The sequence below is a fragment of the Astyanax mexicanus genome, chromosome 3 (assembly GCF_023375975.1).
Source record: "Astyanax mexicanus isolate ESR-SI-001 chromosome 3, AstMex3_surface, whole genome shotgun sequence".
Taxonomy (NCBI): Eukaryota; Metazoa; Chordata; class Actinopteri; order Characiformes; family Acestrorhamphidae; genus Astyanax; species Astyanax mexicanus.
This window is the reverse complement of record NC_064410.1, coordinates 28,001,301-28,029,027: the sequence shown is the minus strand read 5'-3', so window position 1 is coordinate 28,029,027 and position 27,727 is coordinate 28,001,301. Positions and strand designations below refer to the sequence as shown.

The 27,727-nt window shown below is 38.5% G+C and overlaps 1 protein-coding gene across 3 annotated transcripts; it reads left to right on the top strand.

Moving 5' to 3' along the window:
- Positions 1–57: 57 nt before the first annotated feature.
- On the top strand, positions 58–27,727 carry trim46b (tripartite motif containing 46b). Of its 3 annotated transcripts, none has more exons than XM_022683025.2 (12): positions 58–376; positions 15,511–15,757; positions 16,441–16,591; positions 16,746–16,944; positions 17,232–17,378; positions 18,252–18,347; positions 18,547–18,800; positions 19,695–19,816; positions 20,641–20,979; positions 23,206–23,435; positions 24,727–24,794; positions 25,000–27,727. In XM_022683025.2, exons 1-12 carry the CDS (start codon positions 353–355, stop codon positions 25,436–25,438), a joined length of 2,316 nt encoding a protein of 771 aa, XP_022538746.2. In that variant the 5' UTR covers positions 58–352; the 3' UTR covers positions 25,439–27,727. The 3 variants fall into 3 exon arrangements, with proteins under 3 accessions (XP_022538746.2, XP_022538747.2, XP_007230618.3); XM_007230556.4 differs by lacking the exon at positions 58–376 and adding an exon at positions 1,623–1,839; XM_022683026.2 differs by lacking the exons at positions 24,727–24,794; positions 25,000–27,727 and having other exon boundaries at positions 22,551–23,257.

The following is a 27,727-nucleotide window of genomic DNA, read 5'->3' as shown; positions in this document are numbered from 1 at the left end:
CTCCATAAAGGCTTGGGTTATTTTATTCAGACACCGTGATTGTTGTGCGCCTTCAATCTTTAATTGTTTTTTTTTTTCAGCACGGATGCAAACATGAATCGCTCCCACCAGTAAGTCCAGCTGTGAATCGGTTCGTTTAAAAGAACCGGTTCAGAAGATCTATTCACTCTCGAGTCACCGGCGTGAGTGGATCATCCTGCTATACTGCTGCTGCTGCATTTGTCTGGGTTCACTACAGCAGCATTGATGTGGAGCACTAATACAGAGTACAGAGCGCTTCAGTCAGCTCCCGGCATGGCGCTATGAATCGTGCGGTCCTGTAGCCACAGAGAAGCGGACTGATTATCCAGCCATGGACGTCCTGGCTCGTTTAAGCGTAAGTGGACGGAACTTTTATTATTATAACTTAACTACATTTGGGTTAACTGGATTAATAATGTAGCTAGAAATGCACGGAACATTTACCTGTGTTTAATTTCATTTCTGTGTGCTGTTTGGGTTAAATATTTTAAATATTTAGCTATTTTAGTTTTTGTACATTTTTGATCACATGTTTGAATCTTTGTCTTAATATATTTTTTTTAATTTTAGTCACTAAAATGCATACTCAACACCAAATCACTCCTTATGATTTCTGACTGGGTGTAAACTACACAAGCCGGCAAAGCACCTCTTCTGAAAAAAGAAAAATCCAGCTCGAGATCAGCATTTTTTTTAGCTGGTAGCTGGTTTTGGGTGGTCTAGGTGGGCCTTTGATGGTCAAGGTGTTTTAAAAGCTGCCTCCTGGCGAAAATATAGATATAGGTACCTTATTTTGGTACGATAGCTGCAAGCATGCGAATATTGCTTTTAATTTTGGTCACTGACCAGCTTTGTTATACTGGTTATACTGGATAATCATGTTTGTAGCTACACCAGCTAAACCATCAAACCAAACCGAAAACATGCCTGTTTTGCCCATTGGTCAAACTCTAAACTATCCAACCACATTATAACCAGCTGTTTTCTCAGCAGGGTATAGAGTCTGCTGTAAAAAACGCACTAATTTACACCAAGAATGCACCATGTCTGGTGCAAAAATTTAAGCAGTTTAGCTTGGTTTGATGGCTTGTGATCATCCATCTTCATCTAGATTATATTCTAGAGGTTTTCAATTTTGTAAAATAGAAAAAAACGTAATTTTTAAGTGGTTTTAAGAGCTGTATGTGGACAAACATACAAATAAACCCAACAGATGATATCAAAATTTATAAACATTATTGAGGTATTAATTTTTTTGTACAATCATTTGATCATTTGGGTTTATCATGCCAGGCCTAAACTTAAATAAAAAGCTACTATATGCAGGTAAAAATATGGTTAAGATTGATCAGCTTAAGCTAGTCATACTGTTATTTATTATCAGCAGGGACAGCTAGTGATGACATGTCCTCTCTCTGAATCAGCTTCAGTTCTTCACACCTGCTTCTCCTGTGTGTGGTTTTTGTCACTCGAAGCGCAGTGAAGCTGAAATCAAAGCTCAGCTCAGCTCGCTCTCAGACAGCTCGGTTGGGCAGCTCGCTACTCAAACGCCTTTAAGGGCAGGCCGGTGATGCTGGTTGCTTGGTAACGGGTGAAGGCACGCGGAGGCTGTGGTGTGGTGGGGAGGCGGGGGCTGAGGCGGGTGAAAAATGAAATAAATAAATAAATGAAAGCAGCAGCTCTCGGTGGCGCACTGGCGACGCAGACATCCTACTAACCCAGATTTAAACTGAGCGGAGAAAGGAAGAGCGGAGTGAGGAAGCGCTTCAGCCGCCTGAGGAGAGACCCGCCGCCGCTGCAGCCGCGAAACACGACACGGTAAATTAAGGCTAGGTAGTGCTGGTGTTCGGTAACGGTCCGGTTCTCAGCCTCAGGTCCACTCCCCACACCGAGCCGCCTGAGTGACGGAGGGAAGCACCGCAGAGACCGCGGTCACCATTAAATAACTACTGACGCTAGTTTAAAGGGTAAACAGAAGGCAGCTCCATTAGCTAACTACCTCACTTGTATCCGTTTGAACTAACTAGCTAAGGTAAGCTAAGCTAGCTACCTCAGCGTTTCTCGGTAAAAGGTGCACCGGTGGGTCGCCATGACTCTCCCGCCCACCGGCACCACGGGCTCGCGCGCTGAGCGGGGAGGAGGAGGCAGCGGCTCTCCTGTAATGGCGCCTAGATACCAGGTGAAGGTAAGCGCTGGGCTGTGGAGGCGTGGAGCTGTCTACTACAGTCATAATAATAACAGCAGCTTGTACATAATAACAGGACTGCGATATGTTACGATATGTTCTGTGGTTTAGGATGAAGAAAAAGCCCTGTTTTCGGTTTCCTGGACGTGTCACTGCGCGAGGAGGCCTGGGTGACATTGGCGAATGACAGAGAGAAGACTTTAAAGTCGTGTGAAGTCATGCGCATTAAAATAGTCCCCGTTTTTTTTTAGTTTAGCTTAGCTTTTTGTCTGTGTGTGAGTTGGGCTGGGTTTACGTTTTTTTTCTGAATGAGAAGGACATGTAGGTAGCTAGAGGACAGGCAGGTAACCTGGTTAACTAACGTTACTTATATATTTAAATAGGTTAGCTCCCCTGAAGGCTGTAACTGGAATGTCTCTGTGGGTCACACTGTTTTAGCTAATCTAGCTCACTAGACAATATGTGGCAAGCTATTCTTATTCATTTATCATATAATTTTCTTATTATTTAGACGCCAGTCTTCTTATCAGTGGTGGTTCAGACTATTTTAACTGGGGTCCAGTATAGGGAGAAGAAAAAGTATGCATTCAACATCATTCAACCTTTTATTTATGCAGTTTTCACTCCCATTTCTTTCTATATTTGTCATGTCATACAAACACTTTAACAAGTTTTTTAATGTCTTTGCTATCAGAAAAAAAATATTTATCCATTATTTCTAGTTTCATATAAAGTTTATTTTATATATATATATATATATATATATATATATATATATATATATATATATATATATATATAATTATTATTATATAACGGTTATTTTCAAACAAAAATCACTCTTCAAAGCTTTTTGTATGCTTTACAATGTATATATAATTTATATATATATATATATATATATATATAATTTACATCAATTGTCTTCTTCCAACAAATCAGTTTAAGGCCTTTTCTGTCCTTAACTGAGCAGTAAATTCAGATTGCTTAGGGCGTTTTCACACCTGTAGCTTGTATACTTGTAGCGTTTTTCCCGTCAGTTTGGTTTGTTTTTACACATTAAAAAACCTAAACACACCAAGCAAACCACTCAAGTACACAGTCTTCTCTGATTGGTCAGAGCTGTCTGGCGTGGGTGAAAGAACGTAAAATACAGCTATAATGTTCTGCTTTCCAGACCAGCATGTGTATTTGTTAAGTGTAAAGCTACTTTAACACTAAACGCTGGGATGTAAACGGAGTCGCATGGACGTGAGCAGCGAGTTCTGCACATACCCCGTTCAATGTGAATGCCGCTTAGCATGAAGCAGCAGAGACAGTGTTCTGCAAACATGCAGAAACAAATCAGCACACTATTAGTATTTACATGTGTAAATACTATTCACATGTGTAAATACTAATAGTGTGCTGATTTGTTGCCGCATATTTGCAGAAATGTAGGGGCCATAGAAGGGTCCAAGCGTGTTGTAGGAGGAGCACTAGCCCCCGCTTATTCTCATCTAGAAGGCAGAGACTTTTCTCTGTCCTCTTTTTTTTTTCATCCAATCAATAATGGTAAAATAATGGCTAAGTGGTTCTCACTTTAATCTGATTTACTGTTTAAGAGACTGGGGTAAGATGGGGCATTTTTGTTAAGTACACAAGTAAATGAAGATACAGGAACATAGAGCTGATTTAAAAGAGAAATCTGTTGTTACATGGACTTGGGTTGTAGTCAGGGATGTGCACAGGAATCTTGAAGGGCAGTTGCTCTAACCTGAAGAAAAGGCAACCCCCCCCCCCCTCTCTCTCTCTTGTATTTGTCTCTTTTCCGTAAGCATTTTGAATTTTCTCATGTAAATAATTCGAATAGTGCTTTATGTCCGTCATTCATCTTGCTCAAATGAAATGTTATCAGCTGCATGTAACTTAGTTTGGTTAGCCTCCCACAAAACAACCTGAGCCATGTAAAACGTTGACTGCAAGCTAGCTGGCTGTCAGGGTTTTTTTGCTACCTAAACGTGGCACAGTAGGTGGCTGTCAGATTATTTAGGATCACTAAACGTCCTAAACTCGACGACATCAGATTTTAGAGAAGTTGATTGTGATCATGTCTTGTAATACTGTGAAGGCTACATTTCAAGCTCACCTTCAGGGCAGTCGCTCTACTCCCACTGCACCTTCAAACTCCTCTTGGGTCTCTGCTAGTCGGCTGAAGCGCCGCCCGGTCGTGTGCTGCGTTTTTTTTTCTAGTGAAGCTTGCTGCGTGTCCCCCGCTACGCACGCCCCCCTCCCTATCTCTCGAGGTGTCTGGATCTGAATGATTGACTCTGAAAACTTTGTTTTACGAAACTTCAATCAAAATCTTGTTGAAATATGAAATCATATTTGCCTATATTATTTTTTCCCCTCCCTCGGAAGGGCAATATCAGCCAAGGATGGCAAAAGGGCAGTTGCCCAAGCACATTGGTCCATAGCTCTGCATGTCACTGGTTGTAGTGAAACATGATAACAAGTACACATTTTTGTTGAATAGCTTATCTCCGGTCACGCCCCAGCATTCCAAAATATAGCTTTTAGTCAATGCTTTGCCCATGCAAAGAAAAACTGCAAACAGCAAAAACTGAGCAATAGCATGGGATGGATAGGGCAAAACATTTAATCAGTGAAAATGCATAAATATTACAAAGATTTTTTCAGCAACAGCTGTAATTCATGTATTTCCACAAAATTAATTTTGCAATCTGTCCCCCCTATCCTACCTATTTGTTCATGCTCAGTCGTATTATTATGACTTAATTTCAAAATATCGGCATTGTGTGTATAAACATTGTTCTTTTACATTAATTACCTTTTTTGAGTTTGTTAATGGTGTAAAAAATAGTGATTTCTTTGCATGGGTAATGCTATGCCACTATTGCTAGCATTGTAAGCCTGTTGGGAGCATCGGCAAAAAACGCTGTATTTCAGAATGCTGGTGGCAAACAGAGGTCGGCTATTTGACAGAAGTTTGTACTCCTTATCATGTTTCACTACACGCCAAGTCCATTTCATGCCAGAGTTCTCCTTTAAAGCTATATTGTATATCACCACTATCGCTTTTCTGCAACTGTCACTAGACTCTGCAGGCAGTCAAAAAAGACTATTGTGAGATTAATCAAATATTAGCAAATACCTTATATAACATACATGAGTATAGATTTATATTTAGCATATGTGTATTCAGTAGCTGCATGAGACTACCGTGACTGAATGTTGTCAAGGTCATCTTCACTGAGGACAAAACCCGGCAGCCTGGATCAGACGGCTCTATCCAGGACACTATTCAGATACCTAGTGATCATGTATCCTGTTGCACACGCAACAGGGATTGAACCCATTTAACATGGGGCAGGGCTCGTTTGAACCTGTAAGGATAGTGGTAATGGGCAATTTGATACGTTTATTATGACATATGCCTACATTATTTTACACATCACGCTGAAATGGTGTAGTTGGTTCAGTTTGGGTTGTGTGCTGTGTTTAAATGTTAATTGTTAAGTAAATATGTACAATATGATAAAATTATCAATGGTAAGTGGTTTATTTTAGCAATACAGGATAACAGGAATAACTGAAGCACAAAACACAGTCATATTTGCAATATCAAACATGCAACATGTATCCAGACCCAATATTTATACTGAGAGAATTCTATATTTAAAAAAAATCATATAACAAAATGAAGTATAATTTACACAAACAAGACAGCAAGAAGTTAAAATATAATACTCTTTTGTCCACATGCTCTGTAAAAAAACACAATGAGGAGAGATATGTGGGTATCATTGTACATCTCAGAGCTTTCCATTGTGTAATGTTGTTTAGGTGTGTGGTGTTTACTAAGTTGTCCCCAGTTTAATTTGATTGATTTCTAGAAGTATATAGTGTATCTTTACAATGTTTAAAGGTGGCATAGACTACATGTATTCAGTATGATGTGTAATAGAAGCTTTGTGACTTGCCTAGATGTGATTTTACATCCTTAAAGGGCATCCTTTTATGATGGGCTCATGAAAATGTTTATAAATTCTGTTCTGATTGGCTTGGTTTGCAGTACCTCTATGAATATGTCCCCAGTGGAGAATGTTTGAGATGGACACACTTCTTCTAGGCATTGCTGTTGAAGCTTTTTCATCTGCTTAAGGTGAACTTACTGATAAGTATTCAGAATGTTTTGAAGAGCTGCTGCCTGTATTTTGTTGTGACCAACACCGCGTTCTTGTTTACCTTTTTTCAAGACGCCGACAGTGCAGAACCACTAGGCATTGAACATCCTTGGACATAGGCCCAATTACCCTCTGATTTGTGGGTGTTTACGCCTAGGGGTAGGGTGTTCTAATTTCTGTGTGGATAGAGTGGTAGAGCGAAGTGTAAGGACTACATAGTCCTTCAAACTGATTTCAAGAGACACACTCCAATTGAAAAAGCTCCATATCACTTAGTAATTATCATGAAGAATAATAAATAATTGAGACCCCCCACTTTCCTTTTATAAAGAAATACAATGTCTTAAATTGAACTAAATGCTAGCAGTAAGATTGACTTCTACCGCTTCTATCACTACAGCCTGGTAAACAAGCAGTTTTTATTCATTTTTAATTATTTATTAACGACATATCAGGTTCTGAATAGATTGTCTTATTTCTTAACCATTGGGTTCAATTGTTTTCCCAGCACCAGAGCAGTTTTCTGCAGCCACTTAGCAGTGCAAAAAGCGTCTTGTTACTACGCCTATAACCACATGCTGCCACTTACTGCAGACAAAGTTCAACCTGGGCAGCAAGCAGAAAATGTATGACCTGAACTTTGCGATCAGGGAAAAATTTGATCCAAACAACAAAAAACACAGGCGAGTGACTAATATAAACCCCTGAGCTGTACAACATATCGCTACACTTATATAAAGATAATAGGTGAAAGAACAGAATCAGAGCTGTTTTCTGACACTGAGAGACAGACACAGGTCTACAGAAGCAGTAGCTACACCACATAACTACATTGGTTGCATACTGCCTATTTTTGACAACACAACAACAATTGACCAGCGTCCAGCAGGATAAAAAAACTGCATACTGTTGGCGATGTAAAAATGTGTTTATAGGGGGGATTTTACAGGGTGACACTCGGAAACAATGGGTAGGATTCAAATTAGCAATGGTATTGGGCCAAAAATATTCAGTAGTTCTGCATAGTTCTTTGTTTTGTGATTTTTGGCTCAATCTTTATTTTGTTTTGCAGTAAAAGACATAAAAATACATTTTGAAAGATATCTTTAAAAAATATGAGGAATCATTACACCAGTCAAAGAACAATCCAAGTATTCACATGGTTCTTTGAGTTGTCATGGTTCTATATAGAGTAGCTGTTTTGCTCTGTGTAACAGAATTAAACCTCTGGCCAGTTAAACGCTCTGTCATCTCCTCAGCCACCATAAATGCAACCCTCATGAGTTCTACAATAATGTGCTGAACAGATGCAATGCCCTGTCATGTTGAGAAGAGTAAGTCTGACTGGTAACACACACCACAGAGTGAAGGAAGAAGGCAGTAAGTCTTGCTTTGTCATCTCTTTGTGATTATTCATGTTGCAGAAGGAAAATGACTGGCTTGTGTTGGACATAAAATTTCTTATTCAGCATTTCCTTTGTGGCTCTTGTTGCTGTGCCAGTGCCACTCGCCTGGAAATCAGAGGTGAAAGTGCAGGTCTGCTTCTATTAGGTGCAGTCATTGTTCTTTCCTTCATTACTCATACTGAGTCTCCAATGGGAATGTGGAAGTATAGAAATATGTGGAATTCTGTTGTTTGCCAGAAGAAGCTAAAATGTTTTCCATCTGTGTTGAGGTCAGTAGATGACATCTCTGAGATGATTCACTTTCAGTTTTCACACACAGTTTTCACAGTATGTATCTCTTTCTGTATTACTGGCAAATTTTACTTTTTATAGATTGCGCTTGATTTATAGAAACAGACATTAGTTTGTTCCCAACCACTAGAAAGTTCTCTAATTGCAGGACATTTGTGGCTCAAACCTGAGCCATATCTGGCATTTTTTAGTGAGTGTCCCCACACCAATTGAAATGATAGCCAAGAATGCAAGGATGCATGAATGTAGATACTGGTATCGGTATTGGGCCCCAGACCATGATAAGTACTCATACTCACCAACTGCTAGTGCTGGACAATTATGGCCTTAAAATGTTAGATTATTTAACCAAAAAATCAGATTTTCGATTTCAAACTACAGATGACAAAAAATGGTTTAAAACTAGGTTTACCTGTAAAAAAAAAAAAAAAAGGCAATATTAATATATATATTGCACCCTCGACCACATACCAAGGTAAGACAGATAAACACTTCAGAAATAAGGAGTGTTTTCGGTTATTTTTGATCAAAAAGAAAAAATGTCTGTGTAAAATCGCAAATACTCCATTTTGAAAAACACATTACAACTGTAATTACAATTTACCTAATTGTTCGTGAAAATCGTCTAGCACTACCTAGTGCACGTTGCTGTGCTAACCAACAGACAACTTCAAGTCCAAATTAAATATATTCAGTCCCTGGTCCACCGCACGAAAGGTGGCATGAGTGAACGAGTAACAGAGTGAGAGAGAGCGAGAGAGACCTCATCTGCAAACCTTGAACACCTTAAAGAGTTCATATATCAAGTGCAAAATATCCATAGGCAGTAAAAAAAATGCCGGTTAAAAAGTTAAATTGCTTACTTCCTGTTTGTTTACTCAAAGTCTCATCGGATCGGCTAATGTGGTCCTGATGTCACATGATGAAGCTTGGGAAATGAACATTCGCCCATAGAGTAAAAGTAATGTCTATTTTTTTATCTAAGCATAGTTTATTAATTTATTTCAAAGAAGCTTTGGAAAAATATTTATATAATGTGACTCAAAACTCAAAATTAATAAATAAACTGTTGCATTGTACTACTTTATATTAACAACTACAATATTAAATAATGCTCCTGATTGCTTTATTCTAAGTAAGTATTAGTATTGTTGAGTTAAAAAATACATGTACTTGTGCTCATATTCAGTTGAAACAAATGGTATTAATACTACCCTAATTTTATACCTTTGATTTACAATTGCTGAAGGAAACTGCTGCAGTGCAGTGACACAAACATGGTGGTGGTATCATGATGCTGTGATTCTGCGATGCTCAATATATTACATGCCTATTATCTACAATACTTCACAGCATCTGTTTTACTGAGGATCAGTTACTCCAGGAATTCGAGAGGACAATAAACACTTCAGAGGAGAAAAATTAAGCTTGAGAGCGATATTCTGTTCAGCGCGCACACAATTCCGGCTTTTTTTGCTCATAAGCTTCACATTTTCGCTCGCGATAAGTTCATTTACACACGCAAAATGTTAAAACACGCTGGTTAATTTTGTTCACCTGGTATTTTTGCGCCCCCGACTTTTGACATTGATGTGACACCATAATAACTCCTTATATCCATTGTTTCAAAGGAAAGGTGTTCAGTAAAATCTTGTTAGGCTGAACTGTAGGATTTTACAGTGCTGTTCCTTGATGTTAATGAGGATGATTTTTGCAGTTCCTGTGTATAAGTTTGGCTTCCTGCCCCGTAGCCTCTTGCTGAGCATTCAGTCACACCTTTAGGATGATCAATGGGCTTTAGCTGGTATCTATTCATATTTAATCAAGACATCCTCCTTGCCCATGAGAGGGACAGTGAGAGAGCTATTTATAAAGCACCTCTCACTCGCAGTGATCTGACAGTGAGCAAAGGAAAGACTTGGTACGATGCAGGACATTTCTCTCTCCATTGACTGGTCTCCAGACTATAGTTAAGACCATAACATATTGTGGCATCCATAAAATAAAGATATGGTGTAATAGTTATTCTAATGTGGTTAAACTACGTTTCAAACAAGTGCATTTTAATTTGTGTATTATCGTAATCTGAATTAATATTAGCATACATGTAGGGGGAGCTGCAGGATGTGCCTCATCAGTTGCATACTTCACACTAATACTATAAGGTAGGGGTTGGAAAGACATCTTACGATACAGTATTATCACAATACATTAGAACATGATAACAGTCATATTACGATAATGGGAATCTGCAATACCAGATTAATTGCAAGACAATTCTGTATAATACATCACAGCATCTGTGTTACTTAAGAGTAAAACACTCCTAATCAAACAAATAGCAGGAATCATGGAATTATTGGTGTCTGTTTCACAAAATGTAACAACCAATATTCTACATCACAGGCTTACCCTATTTATTTGTTTAGCGCCACCTTGTGGCGCAAAGAAGTAGTAAATTTAGTTTGTCAAATTGGGGTCTTTTGGGCAGTTTGGAGCGCCTGTTTTTAATAAAAATCTACAAAAAATATTGATATTTTATGCTACGGTCGAAATATACGATATACCGATATAAGGATTTATCATTCCATAGAGTACCAGTGAACTCACCTTAAATTCTGTGGTTTTTAAATATTTTTAAATGTTATGCAATTGTAGATTACTAAATGGCTAAAGTCATCCAAACTGTAAATAAAAAAACATGGAATTATTATAAGTGTTAAACAAACCAGAATATATTTAATATTTTAGATTCCTTAAAGTAGAACCTTTTGCTTAGGAGACAGCTTTGCACATATTGGCTGGATCTTCTCAGTCAGCTTTATAAGGTAGAGTCACTTGGAATGGCTTTCAGTTAACAGCTGTGCTGCACTTTTCAAGAGTTATTTACTTAAATTTATTGTCTCTTAATGTGTTTGAGAGCATCAATTGTAAAGTTGTGAAGAGGAAGAGTTGGTATACAGTGGATAGCTCTATTTGATTACTGTTCTAATCCATATTAAAGCATGAAATGAGTGGCTCTTATCAGGATCGCCCCAGGAAAGGAAGGTTATGAGTTGCACAGGATAAATTCTTCAGTGTTACCAGTCTCAAAAAACACTTAACAGCACCCCAGTTAAAAGCCCCCCCCTGATAAGATGCCACCTAAATGCTTCACATTGTATTTTTATGAGTGATTTCCGTGCCAGCTTAAACAAAATAATTTTAGTTTTTTTGAATTCAGTTCACAAACTATAATGCTGACATTCCAGGTTGCATACTGAATGATTGGGAAGATGAGAAAAGACATAGTAGAGAATATAAAAATAATTTATATCTAGGAATGACCCATATCATACATTATTCAGAATGCAATATGTAAAAGGCCATGGCTGTACATTTTTTATAATGCTTGAGTTATGTGTCCTCTTTTTCTCTAGCCCAGTTTATAACCCCGTTTATACCTGGTCACTTTTTGTGGCTTGTATCTGCAGTGGATTCTGATATGATTTTAGTCGCATGCATTTACAAACACTTTGTAGCCAAACGAGTTACCAGTTAGTTAGACTGAATACTTGTCGTGTGGGACGGAATATGCAATTTTGCTAATTGCGCAGCAAGTGTTACTGGTGTTTTGGTCATACTTGGAGGAGTTTTGCTTGTTGAATATGTGTTGTAGAAAAGGATGTGTTTTCACAGCTAGAACATCTGACTCAAATATGTCTCTGATTACCATCGGAAATAGTTTGATTGATGGGATTTGCATCTGTTTTAAATGTGTATTGGATGTCTCTTAATCTTTACACATTTTTATGTGGTTCTCCTGAGTTTTCACTTTCACCTTAAATTCCACATTAAATTTAACAGGACTACCAGGAGTTCCAAAACAAGTCATAGTTTTAGTCAAGCTAACATTAGCGACAAGTTCAGTTTTTTTTTTTCACTCAGTATTACTAGAGCCTGCTAGAGTAGTTAAACAAGATCCGTCTCATTCTTAGTAAATTTTATCTCACGTGTGTTTGAAGAATTTTCCGTTACACCTTAAATGCAGCAGCAGTTAAAGTCTTTTCAAGGCCTTTTCTGACTCTAAAGATGCGTGGTATGTTTAAGAATCACAGCCAAATGTATATTTACATTTCATAGACTGTTGTGTTATTAGATAATTGTAATAATAACATTAATGTAATAATAACGTTAATTCTTCATGTAAACACTAATACTGTCTAATAATGGCAGGTTATGTCTTCTTTATACAATTACAACATTAGTACAAAGACAGTTTGGTGCTTTTTACTTTTTAATCCAATTAATAAATTATTAATCGATTATAACAAATCACTTGTTGCAGCCGAACGACTATACACGTGTTAATAATGTATATGTTAATTATTTTATGTTTTAAAGGAGACTGAAAGTAAATACAGGCAGTTTCTTTGTTTACAAAAAAAAATTGTTTTACATGTTAAAGCCTGCCCTCAGATTGAGATCTCTTTTATCTTCCCCGAGTGCTCTGCAGCTTTTGCTAAAAGTAAGCTAACTGTTCCCAGAAAAATCTATTTATTATAATAATCCCCAAATGCTGACAGATGAAAATACATGAACGTTATAGATGAAGCTGTTGAAATCGGTTTGCATAACATTTCCAAACATCATTCTTCTTTAAGCTGTAAACCCTGGTGGAAAATGTGTTGAGGTTTGGGCTGAGTCAGGATTTAGGCAGCTTACTACAACAGAACTTGGTGATTCAGGGTTACTTCAGCAGAATTCGTTAGGAGACCATCTGTCCCACAGCTTATGCTAAGTCCAGCTTTTATCAGCTGAAGAAGTTAAGGGGAATTCCAGGCCCACACAGATTTCATAACTGGAAGTTGTTCTTTATATTGCTTTGAGTTTTCATAATGAACAGGCAAATAAAGGTTTCTAAATGACGTGCCATTTTGGAGACACAAGGCTTTTTTATCTGACAGTGATAATAGGTGGATAGGTGGATCTGGACCCGTCACCAATAAAATATTGAGAATGACTTTATTTTGTTTTATATTAAAGTTTAATTTTAAATGGCGTAACTCGTCTAACCTTTTACAGTATGGGTATAGCCAGGTTTTTTTTTAATCATGTAAAATATAAAAATAAAAACATGTGTTAATTTATCCAGTTCTGTTTGAAAACTGCCAATAAAAATAGTTTAATACATTGAATTGTACGGAATTCTTCCAGATTGTGAAATAATACATAAAGAATCATGTTGTAACTTAAAAGTGTTAAAAAAACAAAATACTCTGTGAAACATTAAGGTACTCTTATCTGTTGTGCTGTTAACTTGTAGTTTCTGATGCTTGTAACTTGTAATGAATTATCCTGTGCAACAGAGGTAACTTTTGATCTTCCTTATTTAAGGCTGTTCGAATGAGAGCCAGTTTTATCATAATGTTTTTCATGGTCTTTGCGACTGCAATTAATTAATTTCAAACGTATTGAAATATTTCAAATTGACTGACCTTCATTTATTTAAGTATTTTTTTCTTTCCTTTTATACTTCTGCTCGGAATATCTGTATACCAACTCTACCTCTTTAAAACTTTACAACTGATGCTCTCAAACACATTAAGAGAGCTAGAAACTCAAGTATTTAACTCTTAACAAGTTCAGAACAGCTGTTAACCGAAAGCCATTGCAGGGGACACCTTATAGCAACACCGTAGTAACCACCATGGATACCATAGAAACACCTTAGCAACCACTTAGCCACATTATACCGTGACCTGGGATCCCTTAGTGATCAATGTGAACCATGATAGCTACGAAACTGTCCTGTGTTTCTTGTGGAAATGCACTTCCACCAATTGCCCAAAGTTGTCAACAGTTAACAAAACGTGCAATCAGAATGCCGCTGAAGGTCCATATGCTACTGCTTTGGTCTTAGATGCACACAGCTGTGTGCCTGCAAATGTGATGATTATGTTTGGTTGTTTCACCTTTAATTTAGACATTCAGCTACGCATCCACTCCACAGTTAGTCATTCTATATGCATCAGACTTCATTTCAAACATGGTGACCCCGGACTCAATTCAGGCCTGTGGTGATTTTGCGATCCCACCCTCTCTCGCTCTCTCGAACTCGCATTTGTCTCTCTCCATTTTCATATCTTAATAAAAGTTATAAGGCCAAAAAATGCTTCAAAATCTTAACACCAAGCACTAATAATTATAATTCGGTGCCAAAACAAACCATTTAATTGCCTTATATTTTTATAACATACCACAATTTAAAATGTCTAAATGCAGAATTGAATTTCCCATAATCAGAAACTTGTAATTGGACACCAAGCTCATTAAAATGATCCAGTCACACTTAGAGAAAATAAAGGTGGCCATCTAAGCTTTTTTGTGTGGCTAATGTGATTTCTGGAAAAAGTAGTGTAGAAGATGACTTTTTGCCAAATTTTATGATCTTATCACAAAGTGAACGATTCTTTCACTAATATGCAGCAGTATTAGTATTAATCTACAATACAGACCCTTTCCACTTAATTTAAGATGTGTCCAAACTTTTGATTGGTACTGCACATAAAATGCATGTATAGATACAATAAAAATTCAGTACACACTATGAGACACAGAGTCCTAATTTGAGTTAGACATTATGATGTACCAGACCTAGGCTTAAAGACATTTTCTCCATCTAGACCTTATAGAATTAAAATAAATACTTATGCTGTAATTATAGACTTCACATCAAGTTTTGGGCTGGTATAGAAAACTGTTTTAGGCTTTTTAAATGTAAAGCTTATTAACTATTAAAATATGATTACACTGGCATACCAGAAAGTTATAGGACAGTACTACTTTCTAGCAACTAGTATAAGTCCCATATAAGCTTAAGAACACTTCAATGCCCCATCCATCTGGCACCTACTCTCAGGCCTCGCTCATAAGATAGCATCTAAAAACTTATACAGGTGTGGGCATTCCCAAGCCATCTTCTATGGTAACACTTCATGATCAATTTAAATAAAGCTGTCCCATAACTTTTCAAATCTAATTCACAATAGGTCAAAACATTTCAGTGACAGACTGTCAATAAACTTGTATTATGTAAATTAACAGAACCATTTAAACCTTGTTCTGTACAGAATGCCTGAACTATGCACGCAGTGCTGCACAGCGACTCAGCTAAAGAGTCACAGTCTTTCTCCTGGTCACTGGAGGGAGGAATTTGTGCTGACTGTGCGATACGTGAGATGCTACTCTAAGCAACTCTGTATCCACAGCATTGATTTCCATTGGTTTCCTCTGACCTTTTTCATTTGACCACGTTGCCTCAGAGTAGTATCCCCAAGAGACATCTCAAACCAAGCTTATAACATGGGGCTAAGAGAGTCATCAAACTCCATCAGGAGGAAACTAATTACTTTAGTGTGTTGTCTTTCTCTCTCCACAGTCTAATATGAAGAGCATGGAGCGGGAGCTTCAGTGTCCGGTGTGTAAGGACATAGTGAAGCAGCCTGTGGTGCTGCCCTGTCTGCACAGCGTATGTCTGCTATGTGCCTCGGAGGTGCTGGTGCAGAGCGGCTACCCCCAGCCCGAGCTGCCGCCGGAGCCCAACTCACCTGCCTCAACCCCCAACACCCGCTCTCCACGCCAGGCCCGCAGGCCCATGCCCAAAGCTGACCGCGCACTCCGGCCAGGTATATCGGTGTTGGCTGCTATAGATGTTTTACGTTCTATGCACAGGAAATAAAATTAGTCTTCTGTCAAATTAGAGATTAGCATCAATTGTCATGGTTTGGACAAAACTGAACAAAATAAAAACATTTGACTGAAGGCCAAATACTTTTCACATTTGCATAAATGAATTAGCATAACTGTTTTTTGTCTTCTTTTTCAAAGAACTGCAAAGACATTTACTAAACTATTAACATGTTTAACATCCAAGCAGACAAACCAACAAAGCATAATCCAGTGTTTGCACTGCATGTACAGCTCTGGAAAAAAATAAAAGACCACTTAAAAATGATGGGTTTCTTTGATTGTACCTAATTACAAACCTCTGGAATATAAAATTTGATTTCAAATCGCCGGCCGCAAAATATTGTTCGCTGGCCGCGAGTTTGAAGCGCATGATTTAAATTGCTCACTACAGACTACTGTCTCCTTCTGAGGATGAGCCTGCGGACCCCTAGAGGGTGCTTCACAGCCCCCTGGTGGTCCGCGGCCCCCTGGTTGAGAAACCCTGTCCTAGAGGAAACACTGCAATAGGAATAAATGTGTGGAATAAATTATTTAGGCTTTTCACTTATTTGCTTGCCAGATATTTGGTGCATCCCTAGTGCAAATGAATATGATTTTTTTTTATATATATATATAACAGGATTTGGGACATACCCCGGTCGCAGGCGGAAAGAGGGCCATACCCAGCTTATGCTCTTCCCCTGCGTTCCCTGTGGCAGAGATGTGGAACTGGGTGAGAGAGGGCTGGTGGACTGCATGAGGAACCTTACTCTGGAGCGCATTGTGGAGCGGTAATGCAGGATTTCCTCAGTTTACTGTCTGTAATTCCCCATGCTTTTAACATGACTCGTGCTGTGTGGCTCAAAGGCAAGCAGCGAAAATGTCTGTTTCAACATCTTTTTTCTTTTACTCACTCACCTTTCTCTCTTATCCTCTGCTCTGCAGGTACAGGCACACAGTGAATCTGGGCAGTGTGGCAGTGATGTGTCAATTTTGTAAGCCCCCGCAGACTCTGGAGGCCACTAAGGGATGTGCAGACTGCAGGGCAAGCTTCTGCAATGAGTGCTTTAAGCTCTACCACCCCTGGGGCACCCCACGCGCCCAACATGAGCACGTTCTGCCCACCCTCAACTTCAGGCCCAAGGTGAGCATGTATGGGGCTTCTCTGGGTAACCAGTAGGAGATGTGCAGTGAATATTTTACTGCATATATTATTATTTCAATGCCTTATATCAACGCTTGTAAACAGTGTTTTAAGAAAGATCTAAATATTTAATCAGCAACCAGCCAGTCCCAATCCATTTTTTCTATCCTTTAGGCCACAACTTCACTGACAAATAACAAACTTCTATATACAGACAGCGCTGCTCACCTGATTAATTTCAGCAGTTGTTGGTGAACTAATGAAACAAACTCTTTCTCTGTTTCCAGGTGTTGACATGTCCGGAACATGATCAGGAAAAGCTACAGTTCTACTGTAAGTCATGCCAAAGGCTCCTCTGCTCCCTCTGTAAGCTCCGTCGAGTTCACGGAGGTCACAAGATTGTGCCGGTCACCCAAGCGTATCAGACACTCAAGGTATGACTTTCAGACTGTGCCTCTGGTTTGTAACTTAGATGTGGTTTTGCAAAAGGTGCAATGTGTTTTTTCAGAAAATGACATATATCATCTGACAATAACAAGTTTATTGTTTGTAATCATCAGGTGAAAATGCAGTTTACATCTGCTATCATTATATGCAATTGACCATATAGACATAATAGTGCTGTTATGTTGTTTAAAATATCTAAAATACAACTCTGAAAAAAATGTAACCACTTCAAAATTGAGTGAAATTGAAATAGAAAAAAATTAATGTGTTTCTTTGATTTTACCAAGTTGAAAACCTCTGGAATATAATCAAGAGGAAGATGGATGATCACAAGCCATCAAATTTATCAAAAAGCAGTGTGTAAGACTGGTGGAGGAGAACATGCCAAGATGCATGAAGAAAACTGTGATTAAAAAACAGGGTTATTCCACCAAATATTAATTTCTGAACTCTTGTACTTTATGAACATTATTTGATGCCTAAAAGCTCTGCATCTTTTCAGTTATTTCAGCCATTTCTAATTTTCTGCAAATAAATTCCCTAAATGACAAATATATATATTAAGAATTTGGGAGAAATGTTGTCTGTAGTTTATAGAATAAAACAACAATGTTCATTTTACTAAAACATCACATGTCTATAAATAGCAAAATCAGAGAAACTGATTAAGATACTGAAGGGGTCTTTTAACTTTTTCCAGAGCTGTATATTAATTTGCAGACCCAGATGAAGCAAATGTTCTGTAGAGTGCATCATTGTTATTATTTTTGATCACATCCAATGTGCTTTAGTACAGGACCATGGTTCATTTAAGTACAGGTTGCACAATGTGTGTGTGTGTGTGTGTTTGTGTACAATAGGACAAGATCACCAAGGAGCTCGGCTACATCCTGTCTAACCAGGGCACAGTGCTAACTCAAATCACACAGCTGGAGAACGCCATCACCCAGACTGAGGTATTACCCTTCTCACTTTACTAACAACAGCATTTCAAGTTCAGTGTTTTACACCCTAACTGTATTTATATGCATCAATGTTTAAACAGCTACTGTTCTTCTTCTTACTTGTTTTACTAAATTCCATGATGTATTGAAAAGGTTAAAACACTCAACTCAACTCAACTGTGTGTGTGTGTGTGTGTGTGTGTGTTTGAAGGTGAACAGTGTAGCAGCCCGTGAGCAGCTCTCTCAGTGTGTTCGGGAGCTGATGGCACTTCTCTCCGAACGGCAAGCCATGCTGGCCCAGGGCTTGGAGAGTTCACGCCAGAAACGCAGTGAGGCCTTAGCCAATCAGGTGGCTGAGAGGCGGAGCTTGTTGGAGCATGCAGGCCTAATGGCTTTTACCCAGGAGCTGCTGAAAGAGACAGATTCAGCCTGCTTTGTACATGCAGCCAGGCAGACACACAATAGGTAGGATGCACTTACACTCGTAATTGCTCACATCTATTCATTAACCATAGTCATGCTCACATCGAACCAAACTTTTGCTGCTTCACGGCCCCCAGGAATATTTAAATTATTTTAAAACCAATAAACGTTGTTTTCTGTTTCTGTGCACTAGTGCTATGTACTCTCTACTATGTTTTGGATATACTTGCTTTTCTTGGTTACCTCGGTTAGAGATTCAGTGTAGGGCTGCACAACATATCATTGAAACATCATCATCACGATGTGCGCATGCGCAACAGTCACATCGCAGGATGTGCGATGCCACGTAAGGCAATTAATTAAAACACGTCATGTTGCAATGTTTTGTTTCTTGACACAAAAAGTAGATACACAGTGTTGTCTCTGTGTCTATGTGAGTGACAGGCATGGCCTCCACATGGCTGGGCACGTGCTTGTAAACACACAGCCTGTCGAAAGCTGTGCACCTCAGCCCACACAGTTTTGGGCAGATATTTCCAGTTACAGCCAAAATCACGTTTATTTTGCTGTTTTCCTAAGGTTTTAAATGATCGGCTGACTCTAAACCTCTGACTCAGCTCTCGGTTGGTCTCGTTCTCTGACGGGAGTGGGGATGGGGCTGGTGATGTCAAGAGTCCTGCATTGTTTAATATTGCGATATATATATATAGTCTAAAAAAAACATTGCAATGCCAATTTTTTTAATATCGTGCAGCCATCATTTAGTGGCTGCTTTACTTGTAGATGGTCCAGCTTCAGCGGCTTCAGAGCCACAGGTTGCCTGCTCTGCTGTAGATGACATCACTTGCTGTCTTTTTTCATTTAAAGTTTAACTGCTGGCATCCATCCACAGTTTTTTATATATTCTCTCTATTTTTCTCTTTCTTTCTCGTATAGGTTGGCCCAATCCATCGAGTCCCTGCAGAGTTTTTCTCTCTCCGCTGATCCATCATTCCGGCACTTCCAGCTGGATGTTTCCAGAGAGCTTAAACTCCTCACTGACTTAAACTTCATTCAGGGTGAGAAACTGAGAGCATGCACACTCAAACACATTTCATATCAGTATCTCCAGTTCAGCATGTGAATGATACAATTACTAATGGGGGTGGTCAGGTTTTTCTTGAGGATATGAATAGAAACCAGTACAATGTGGGCAGGGGCTTACAATCTTACAATCCTTAAGACTTACAATCCTTACAATCCTTAGTCTTGCTGTAATATATTCTAAAAATCTATAAAATTCTAAAATAAAATCTATTACAGCAATTAATGAAGCTCATACCACACAATATCCTTTATAGTGAGAGGTCATAAACTATATAAATTCAACAGCTAGTCGAACCCTCAGAAACACACAAAATGCTATTCATTGCTAACATACACAATTTAGGCTTGTATCTGTTAGATGTCAGTAGTTTTCTTGCCCTAAAAATTTAAAAGATGTTAAGACCATCTGTCCACCAACTGAAGCTCCTCAGAGGATGGATGATGCAACAGGATAGCGACCCAAAACATAGAAGTAAATCAACAAGCAAACGGCTTCAATAGAAGAAAATAAACCTTCTGGAGGGTCATGACCTCAACTCTGCACTGTGAATGTTAACATGTTGTGTTTAATAAAACCATTCAAACATATAATTTTTTGTGTGGTATTAGTTTAAGCAGATTGTTTGTCTATTGTTGTGACTTAGATGAAGATCAGAAAACATTTAATTTAATTTAATGACTAATTTATGCAGAAATCCAAGTAATCCCAAAGGGTTCATATAAGTTTACTCCTGCAACTGTATACATGAAGTGTGATTTACCAAAAAAAATAACCTAAACCTCTTTAACCCGTTAGCCCCTCTAGCTCCTGTGATTGATACTCAGCGCACCTTGGCCTACGATCAGCTCTTCCTGTGCTGGCGGCTTCCTCCGGACTCCTCCCCCGCCTGGCACTTCTCTGTGGAGTACCGTCGCCGCGGTGTGGTACCAGGGGGCGGAGCAAGAGGTGGCATGCGCGGGGGATTGTCCGGTGCCCGCTGGGGTTGGCAGCGTTTGGAAGAGGTGAGCGGGACCAGTGCAGTTATCGACAGGCTGGAGATGGACAGCGTGTACGTGCTGAGAGTGAGGGGCTGTAACAAAGCCGGCTTTGGAGAGTACAGTGAAGAAGTCTACCTCCACACCCCACCGGCTCCAGGTAACTGATTTGCACTGACACAGTTGTGTTTTCTTACATTATACATTTGTTTCATTCAAATACTCTTGATGTTGCAATACTTTTTGGCCATGTAATGTATAGGGCTGGGTATCGAAATTCCACACCAATAAAGCATCGAGTGAAATGTCTTGGTACTTCCGAATACCAAAAGTTCTAAAAAGAATCGTTGCTTATTTTCGATACTTTGCATGAAATTCACAAATGCACAGCGAGATATTTTTTTTTTAAAAAGCGACGGTGCCCTGGCACACAGAGAAGAGGACAGGTAAACATGCCAAAGTCTTCTATTGATTATTTCACACTTTATTTTATTAAACTTTACTACACATTGTCGCTTTGCTGATGTTTTTCAGGTGTTCTCTGTCTCACTTGCTTAATTCTTACATACACTTGCTTGATTCTTACATTCTCTGACATACAGGGAAATGCCAGTATCTAAAAAGTGAATCATGACTTTATTTATTTATTTTAAGTGATTGATACCAGTAATATAATTTCATTTTGCCAATCTAATGCTATGTTTTTTATTATTTGAATAAGTCAATAAAAAATGCATTAAATATATATTTTCCATTAATATATTGAGCAACTAATGTTTTTTCTTTAAAAAGCTCAGGCTAGTACAATACAAGACTTTTCCAAACGCGTTTTTAAATAATGCAAAATGTCATGTTTATTATTGTTATCATTAAATTTATAGAAAGCACTGTAAATGAATCTCTGGCAGGGGCACAGCACAAGTAATGCTGTTGTTTTTGTTCTTAATAAAGCATCACAAACAAGATCCATAAACAATGAAGTCTTTCGTGGTGACACTATGAGACTGAGATTACTCATGTTGGCTGTTAATTAAATATGTTGTGTGAGAATCATTATTATTGGCTTTAGGACGATAATTCTCACCTCTGAACAGCAAAAGAGCCAGAGTTTAGTGCAGTTAGCAGCTAATGCTAATACTGCTCCAGTCTCGAGTCTCTGTGCTGGAGAACTAAACTGAAACTGCTTTATAACTCTGTACTTCAGCAGAGTAGCTTTACTGCTCCTTACGACCTGACTGGAAAAAATCATACATACAGCACACCAGATTATAAAATGCACGGCAATGTTTGGAAAAATTAAAGGATTTTAAGTGCGCCTTTAGTGCGAAAAACACGGTTTTGGAAAACTATTGTTTAGGTATTTGTATTGAATTCAAAGTATCATATCGGTATCAAACAATTTAAGCAATACCAAGCCCTAGTAGTGCAAGTGCAGCTTTGAACAGGTTTTTGTAAACAGCCTCCACAATGTGTTCATCCTTTGAAGCTCAGGTTTGAGCACCACACTGATATAGATAAACTGTCCCACATGGAAAACGTGGACATGAATCAGTGCAACAATAACATGGCTATTATCATTCACATGTGTGCAGCATGGCTGTGGGCCGTGCAGTGTTCTAAAATCACAGTTCATCCATGAAGTAATGCTCAATAACTCATCTCTTTTCTCTCTCTTTTCTTCTTTTTTTGCCCATCCACATCCCTCTGTACACCTTTTTGTTCTCTCCTCAGTTTTCATCTTTCCATCCTCTTGTTTTAGACTTGCATTCCTTGTTCTGCTTTCTCCTCATCCTTCCTTTGAGCTCTTTTTTTGTGTTTTATCATTTTCTGTTCATGTTTTGGCATACGTTTTTTTCTATATGCCACTTAAAACATGCATTTCTGTATCCAACATATTGTATTTTTTGCCCAGGCACTGGGTGTTGTCTTTGTTCTAATATTTGTCTCACCCATGTAGTAACTTGAGACACTATTAGTGTACTACAAAATGCAGCACTACTCAATCAGTTCTCTCTAAAATTATGTCCTTTTCCTCTGTTTCCTTTTCACCTAAAACATAACCTAAAACAGAGCTTGCCTCCTTCTTTCCTTGCGTACTTAAAAATGTTCTTCCCTGTGTGGCTTTACGTTTTACCTTGCTTTTCTCTGATTGTTTGTTTCTTTACTCTTAATTTCTTCTAAGCCTTCTTCTGTATCCTAATGCTTTGTCCTCCCCTTGTATGCCTCTATTCTCTGCCTAAACTCTCCCTCCCTTCCTTTCCTCCCCTTCTTCTTCCTTCAACTCCTGTATCTCTCTAATCCCCTTCTTACCTTCTTTACTCTCTTTTTCAACCTTGTCTGCTGTTGTTCGTTATCCCTCCTCCCTGCTCCTCCTCTCCGTCATTAGTACTGAATTTCTATCTGGACTCGCGCTGGGGTCTGCACGCTGACAGGCTGGTGGTGAGTAAAGAGCAGCGCTGCGCCCGCAGTGTGCCAGGTCTCTCTCTCCTGCAGGCTGCTGACCGCGCCCTCACTTCCTGTCACCTAACTGCTGACCTGCTGGTGGGTGACGTAGCTGTCACACAGGGGCGCCACTACTGGGCGTGCTCAGTGGAGCCCGGGTCCTACCTTGTCAAGGCAAGTAACACTCAGATGCACACATTGGTAATACTGTAAATGTAAATTTGATTTTTTCTTTCTTAATTTAAATTAGTATTACCTGTAAGTAACGATGTTGTTAACCTTGAAAAGTCACAGTATTTATGAATATTTTAGATTTTTGAAAAGGGTGAACTAAAGATACTTACAGACGAGTACATAACCAGTGGATTAGCTGTTTCTCCACAAGAGGGCAGACATATCAATTATCTTTGGTGTGTGCCATTTGAAAGTAGGCATGAAGTACACCAATCTGACAAATGCAAACATGTTCATAGCCACAAAATAAGTGCATAAGGGTGGACAGGATTAATTCGCAAAAACACTCTTCACACATATTTTAGAGGTACATCAGCTTGGTTACTCATACATAGCAGAAGTATAGTAGGAAATAAATTTTACTTTTTGTGCATTACCTTTTGTATATTTGCCAAACTTGCACATCTTTAGCGTTAGGAAACTTTGATTGAGGAATTAATATAAGAACATTGAGTAAAAGTGCCCTCTCAAAGGTTTTCCTTGCAGCCTTCAATCTTGCAGAGTAAAGATTATTTCTTTAAGCACTTCTGTGAATTTGTCAGACAGTAGGTTCAAATGCACACACATACAATATAAATAATTTCTCTTAAATTAGGAAAAAGTAACTTTCGATTGGACTTCTTTTTAAAAGACGTGAGAACTTGTAGGTTCACTGAAATCATGTTCAATTTATTTTAGATCTTGTGGGAAAGATGCAAAAAACACTTTTGGGACAGGCTGATGATTAAAAATAAATTAATTAATTAATACAACAAAACAGTAAAAAGACACACCTTCCCATTAAATGTTTTGATTTTTTTTCTTTACATTATACATGAATACTGAAGACATCAAGACTATGAAGGAACACATAGTAAATTATGTTGTAACTTAAAAGTGTGAAAGGAGAACTCCGGTGTAAAATTGGCTTTTGGTTTAGTAAAACATGATGTCCTGTAGCTTTTCAAGATTCAGTAATTTTGTGCTTTTTGCCCAGCACTCTTTAAAACGGTGCTTCAGTGTATCTATTTTGCCCCAGATAAATTGCTTTTTTCACCGCTATCCAGGCTCAAAGTAACCGCACACCTCCTTGTTAGAATGCAGAGAGCCCTGACATTTAAAACGAGGCGTAACGAACTTTAAAACTGCACAAGAAGCTTATTAAAAAACACTGTTTACAACATGTAATGTAGTTTAATGTATGTACGCACCATCTTTTTCAGTATTCTCTCTCCCTTTTTGCAACATTCAGGTTGGAGTTGGCCTGGAGTCAAAACTTCAGGAATGGTTCCATCTGCCTCAAGATATGGCCAGCCCACGGTGAGTGAACAAAGGGTGATGAAAGAATGAGTAGGACAAGAGAGGAGTAGGGTTATTGAGCAAAGAAACAGAAAATGAGAGTTTAATAAGCAAGAACTTGTGTTAACCTCAATGTTATGTCATGGATGTGACCCCAAGCATGCCTAATCCACCTTTCTTGAATCTGTTGGCTCTCTGCCATCTAACCGTTCACCTCTCTCTGCAGGTATGATCCAGACAGTGGCCATGACAGTGGAGCGGAGGATTCCTCAGACTCTCCACCCTCCTTCACTTTCCTCACCATGGGCATGGGCAAAATCTACCTGCCCTCCTCTGCCAACTCCCACCATGGAACAGCCAACTATCGAGATGGCGGCATCGCCAATGGCAACGGCCCCTCCTCGCCAACCGGCGTTACCTATCCTCTTCCTCCCAGACTGGGGGTGTGTCTCGATGTTGAGAAGGGGCGTGTCACCTTTTATGATGCACACTCTCTCCGCCCACTCTGGGAGGGGCCTGTGGACTGCTCCGCCCCTGTCTGTCCAGCTTTCTGCTTCATTGGAGGAGGGGCTCTGCAGCTGCAGGAGCTGGTGGCAAACCGCAATGCAGACCAGACCCCCGTCAGAAGAGTTACCATCCAATCACGAGTCACTAAACTAAACTGAACTAAACAGAGGTAACTGTATTAGATCGCTAAGCTAATCCAGAAAAAAAAAAACATATAGCCTGAGGTGTACAGTCCTGTTATCTCAGTGAATTTGGTTTTTATATTTGATTTTTTTAAAGAACACTTGTTTTTTATCGCACCAAGTATGCACCTCAGATTAACTTTGTTAGTATTATTATTATTATTATTAATTGTTTTGGTTTTACACTATTTATGTATATTGATAGGGCTTTATTGCTTTTAAGTGACTGAATTTCTGTAAACAAGTCACAAAACCGAAAAAAAAAAATCAAGTGATGTGGCTTAATATAGAAAGATGATTATATGCAAGACCATATAGTATCCCCACCTCAAGTGGAATATGTTGCCATTATTCTCATTTTGTTTTGTTGTTGTTCACCTCCAGGTTTTTGATACTGGTTTCTCTCACTGGGGCAAATTCTGCTTCTGCCTTTCCCATCATTATAAAAGTTGTAATCCTGACTGTTAGATTTACCTTCATGATACTAGTAAGAACCAAAGTATAATGTGAATTCTGTTCTGGTTATTTCAGTCCCATTACAAATTGCTTTTTAGTACTCTGATCTTCAAACATCCTCACGAATGTGAGATAGACATGCTGATTTATTTATACTGAGTACCAGTGAAAACATTGGACACACCTTAAATTAAGAGTTTTTTCATTATTTTAAAACATTTCTGCATTCTAGATTAATACTAAAGTCATCCAAACTATGAAGAAATCATATGGAATTATTTAATAAACAAAAAAGTGTTAAACAAACCAGAATATGATTTATATTTTAGATTCTTCAAACCTGCTGCACATGCTCACCTGGAATGGCATTTAGTTAACTTTTAGTTGTGGAACTACTAAAAAGACAATTGCCAAGCCGTCACTGACTGATCACTGACGAGTCGCAGATGCCCGGCAGATATTTGGCATGCTAAATATCTGACCCAGTCAGTGACTGGGAGTTATGAGCAGCGGCTGATTTACCAGAGCTGTTTATGGAGAGTCTGACCACTTTCTCTCTCCCTGTTATGTCACTGTTAAACATTAGAGGGAGCCTGTAGGCTAGTCCTCTATTAATGGGGGTGAAGGGAGATAAAAGCTAAAAACGTAAAGTAAAAATATTAAAGAATTACTTGTTCTGAGTATTCCTTTTCTACAGTAAGTACAGTAATATATTTTACTAACAAAAAAAGCAAAGGAAGCATGCCTGTATATTTACATTTTTCTACAGTGAACAAGTTTTACACAGTAAAGACACGGCATCTCTGCTACTGTGAGCTGATTGTTTGATAATCTGATGCTGAAGTTACAGACAGAGCCCTAAGTTTAAGAGATTTATAATTGGAGTGTAAAACCTTACAACATTATGCTTCAAGTACTGAAATATTGGATATAGATCTGTGTTGAGGACATAAGTACATATTTTAGTATAAAATTAGTCTGCAATTTACCACTTTAAAAAAATTGTAACCCAGTGTTATTGATCAGTCGTGAAGTGTGAAAGTCTCAACAACTGAAGGATGATTACAGCACACAGTCATGTATTGTGAACACCACAATGACTGATGATTTAAAATTGTGTAATGTGAATCTGTCATTTTGTGTTCCTTCATAGTCTGGATGATTTAGTATTAATTTACAATGTCGGACAAGCAAAAAAATTAAAACAGTGAGATAAAAGAAGGTGTGTCCAAACATTTTGACTGGTACTGCATATATTCCATGCCAGCTTTCTCATACGGGTGGGTACATATATATGTATATATACGTGTGGAATTTGGGATTTATGTAAATACTAAGTGGACATTAGGAACTGTATTTCTGTAGCAGTTCACTGAGACACACCAGCTTACCTTAATTTGCATTGCCATGTAGAATGCCTTCATTGTTTGCAATCGAAAGAATAGAGCGATTTGCAGGATGAAAACATTAATCTAACACTTGAACCTAATATTATTAATGACGTAAAAAAGCAATGGAATGGAATGAGAGTGTGCTAACCCCTCCTACACAGGTGATTAAGGAAAGGGACACTATGTGTGTGTGTGTTTGTGTGTGTGTGTGTACACTCGCTCTCTTATGCAAAATCCTAGTAAAGCTTGTAGAGGGTGTTTTTAAGGGGCTGGCTGTGGGCTTGATTTTTGGTTGTGGCGATAAGCTGTGCTTCCTTCGAATGGCTAACGTTTTTGAAATGAAGATAATGTAGACATCACCTGCTGGCAGAATATTTATTCAATCTCAACAAAGACGAAAATTGCAACGTGAATAAAA

Coding starts and splice junctions, on each gene's coding strand:
- trim46b (XM_022683025.2), top strand. CDS start 353: ATGGACGTCCTGGCTCGTTTAAGC. Junction 16,945..17,231: donor CCCTCAACTTCAGGCCCAAG/GTGAGCATGTAT, acceptor CTCTGTTTCCAG/GTGTTGACATGTCCGGAACA. Junction 24,795..24,999: donor CAAGATATGGCCAGCCCACG/GTGAGTGAACAA, acceptor CTCTCTCTGCAG/GTATGATCCAGACAGTGGCC.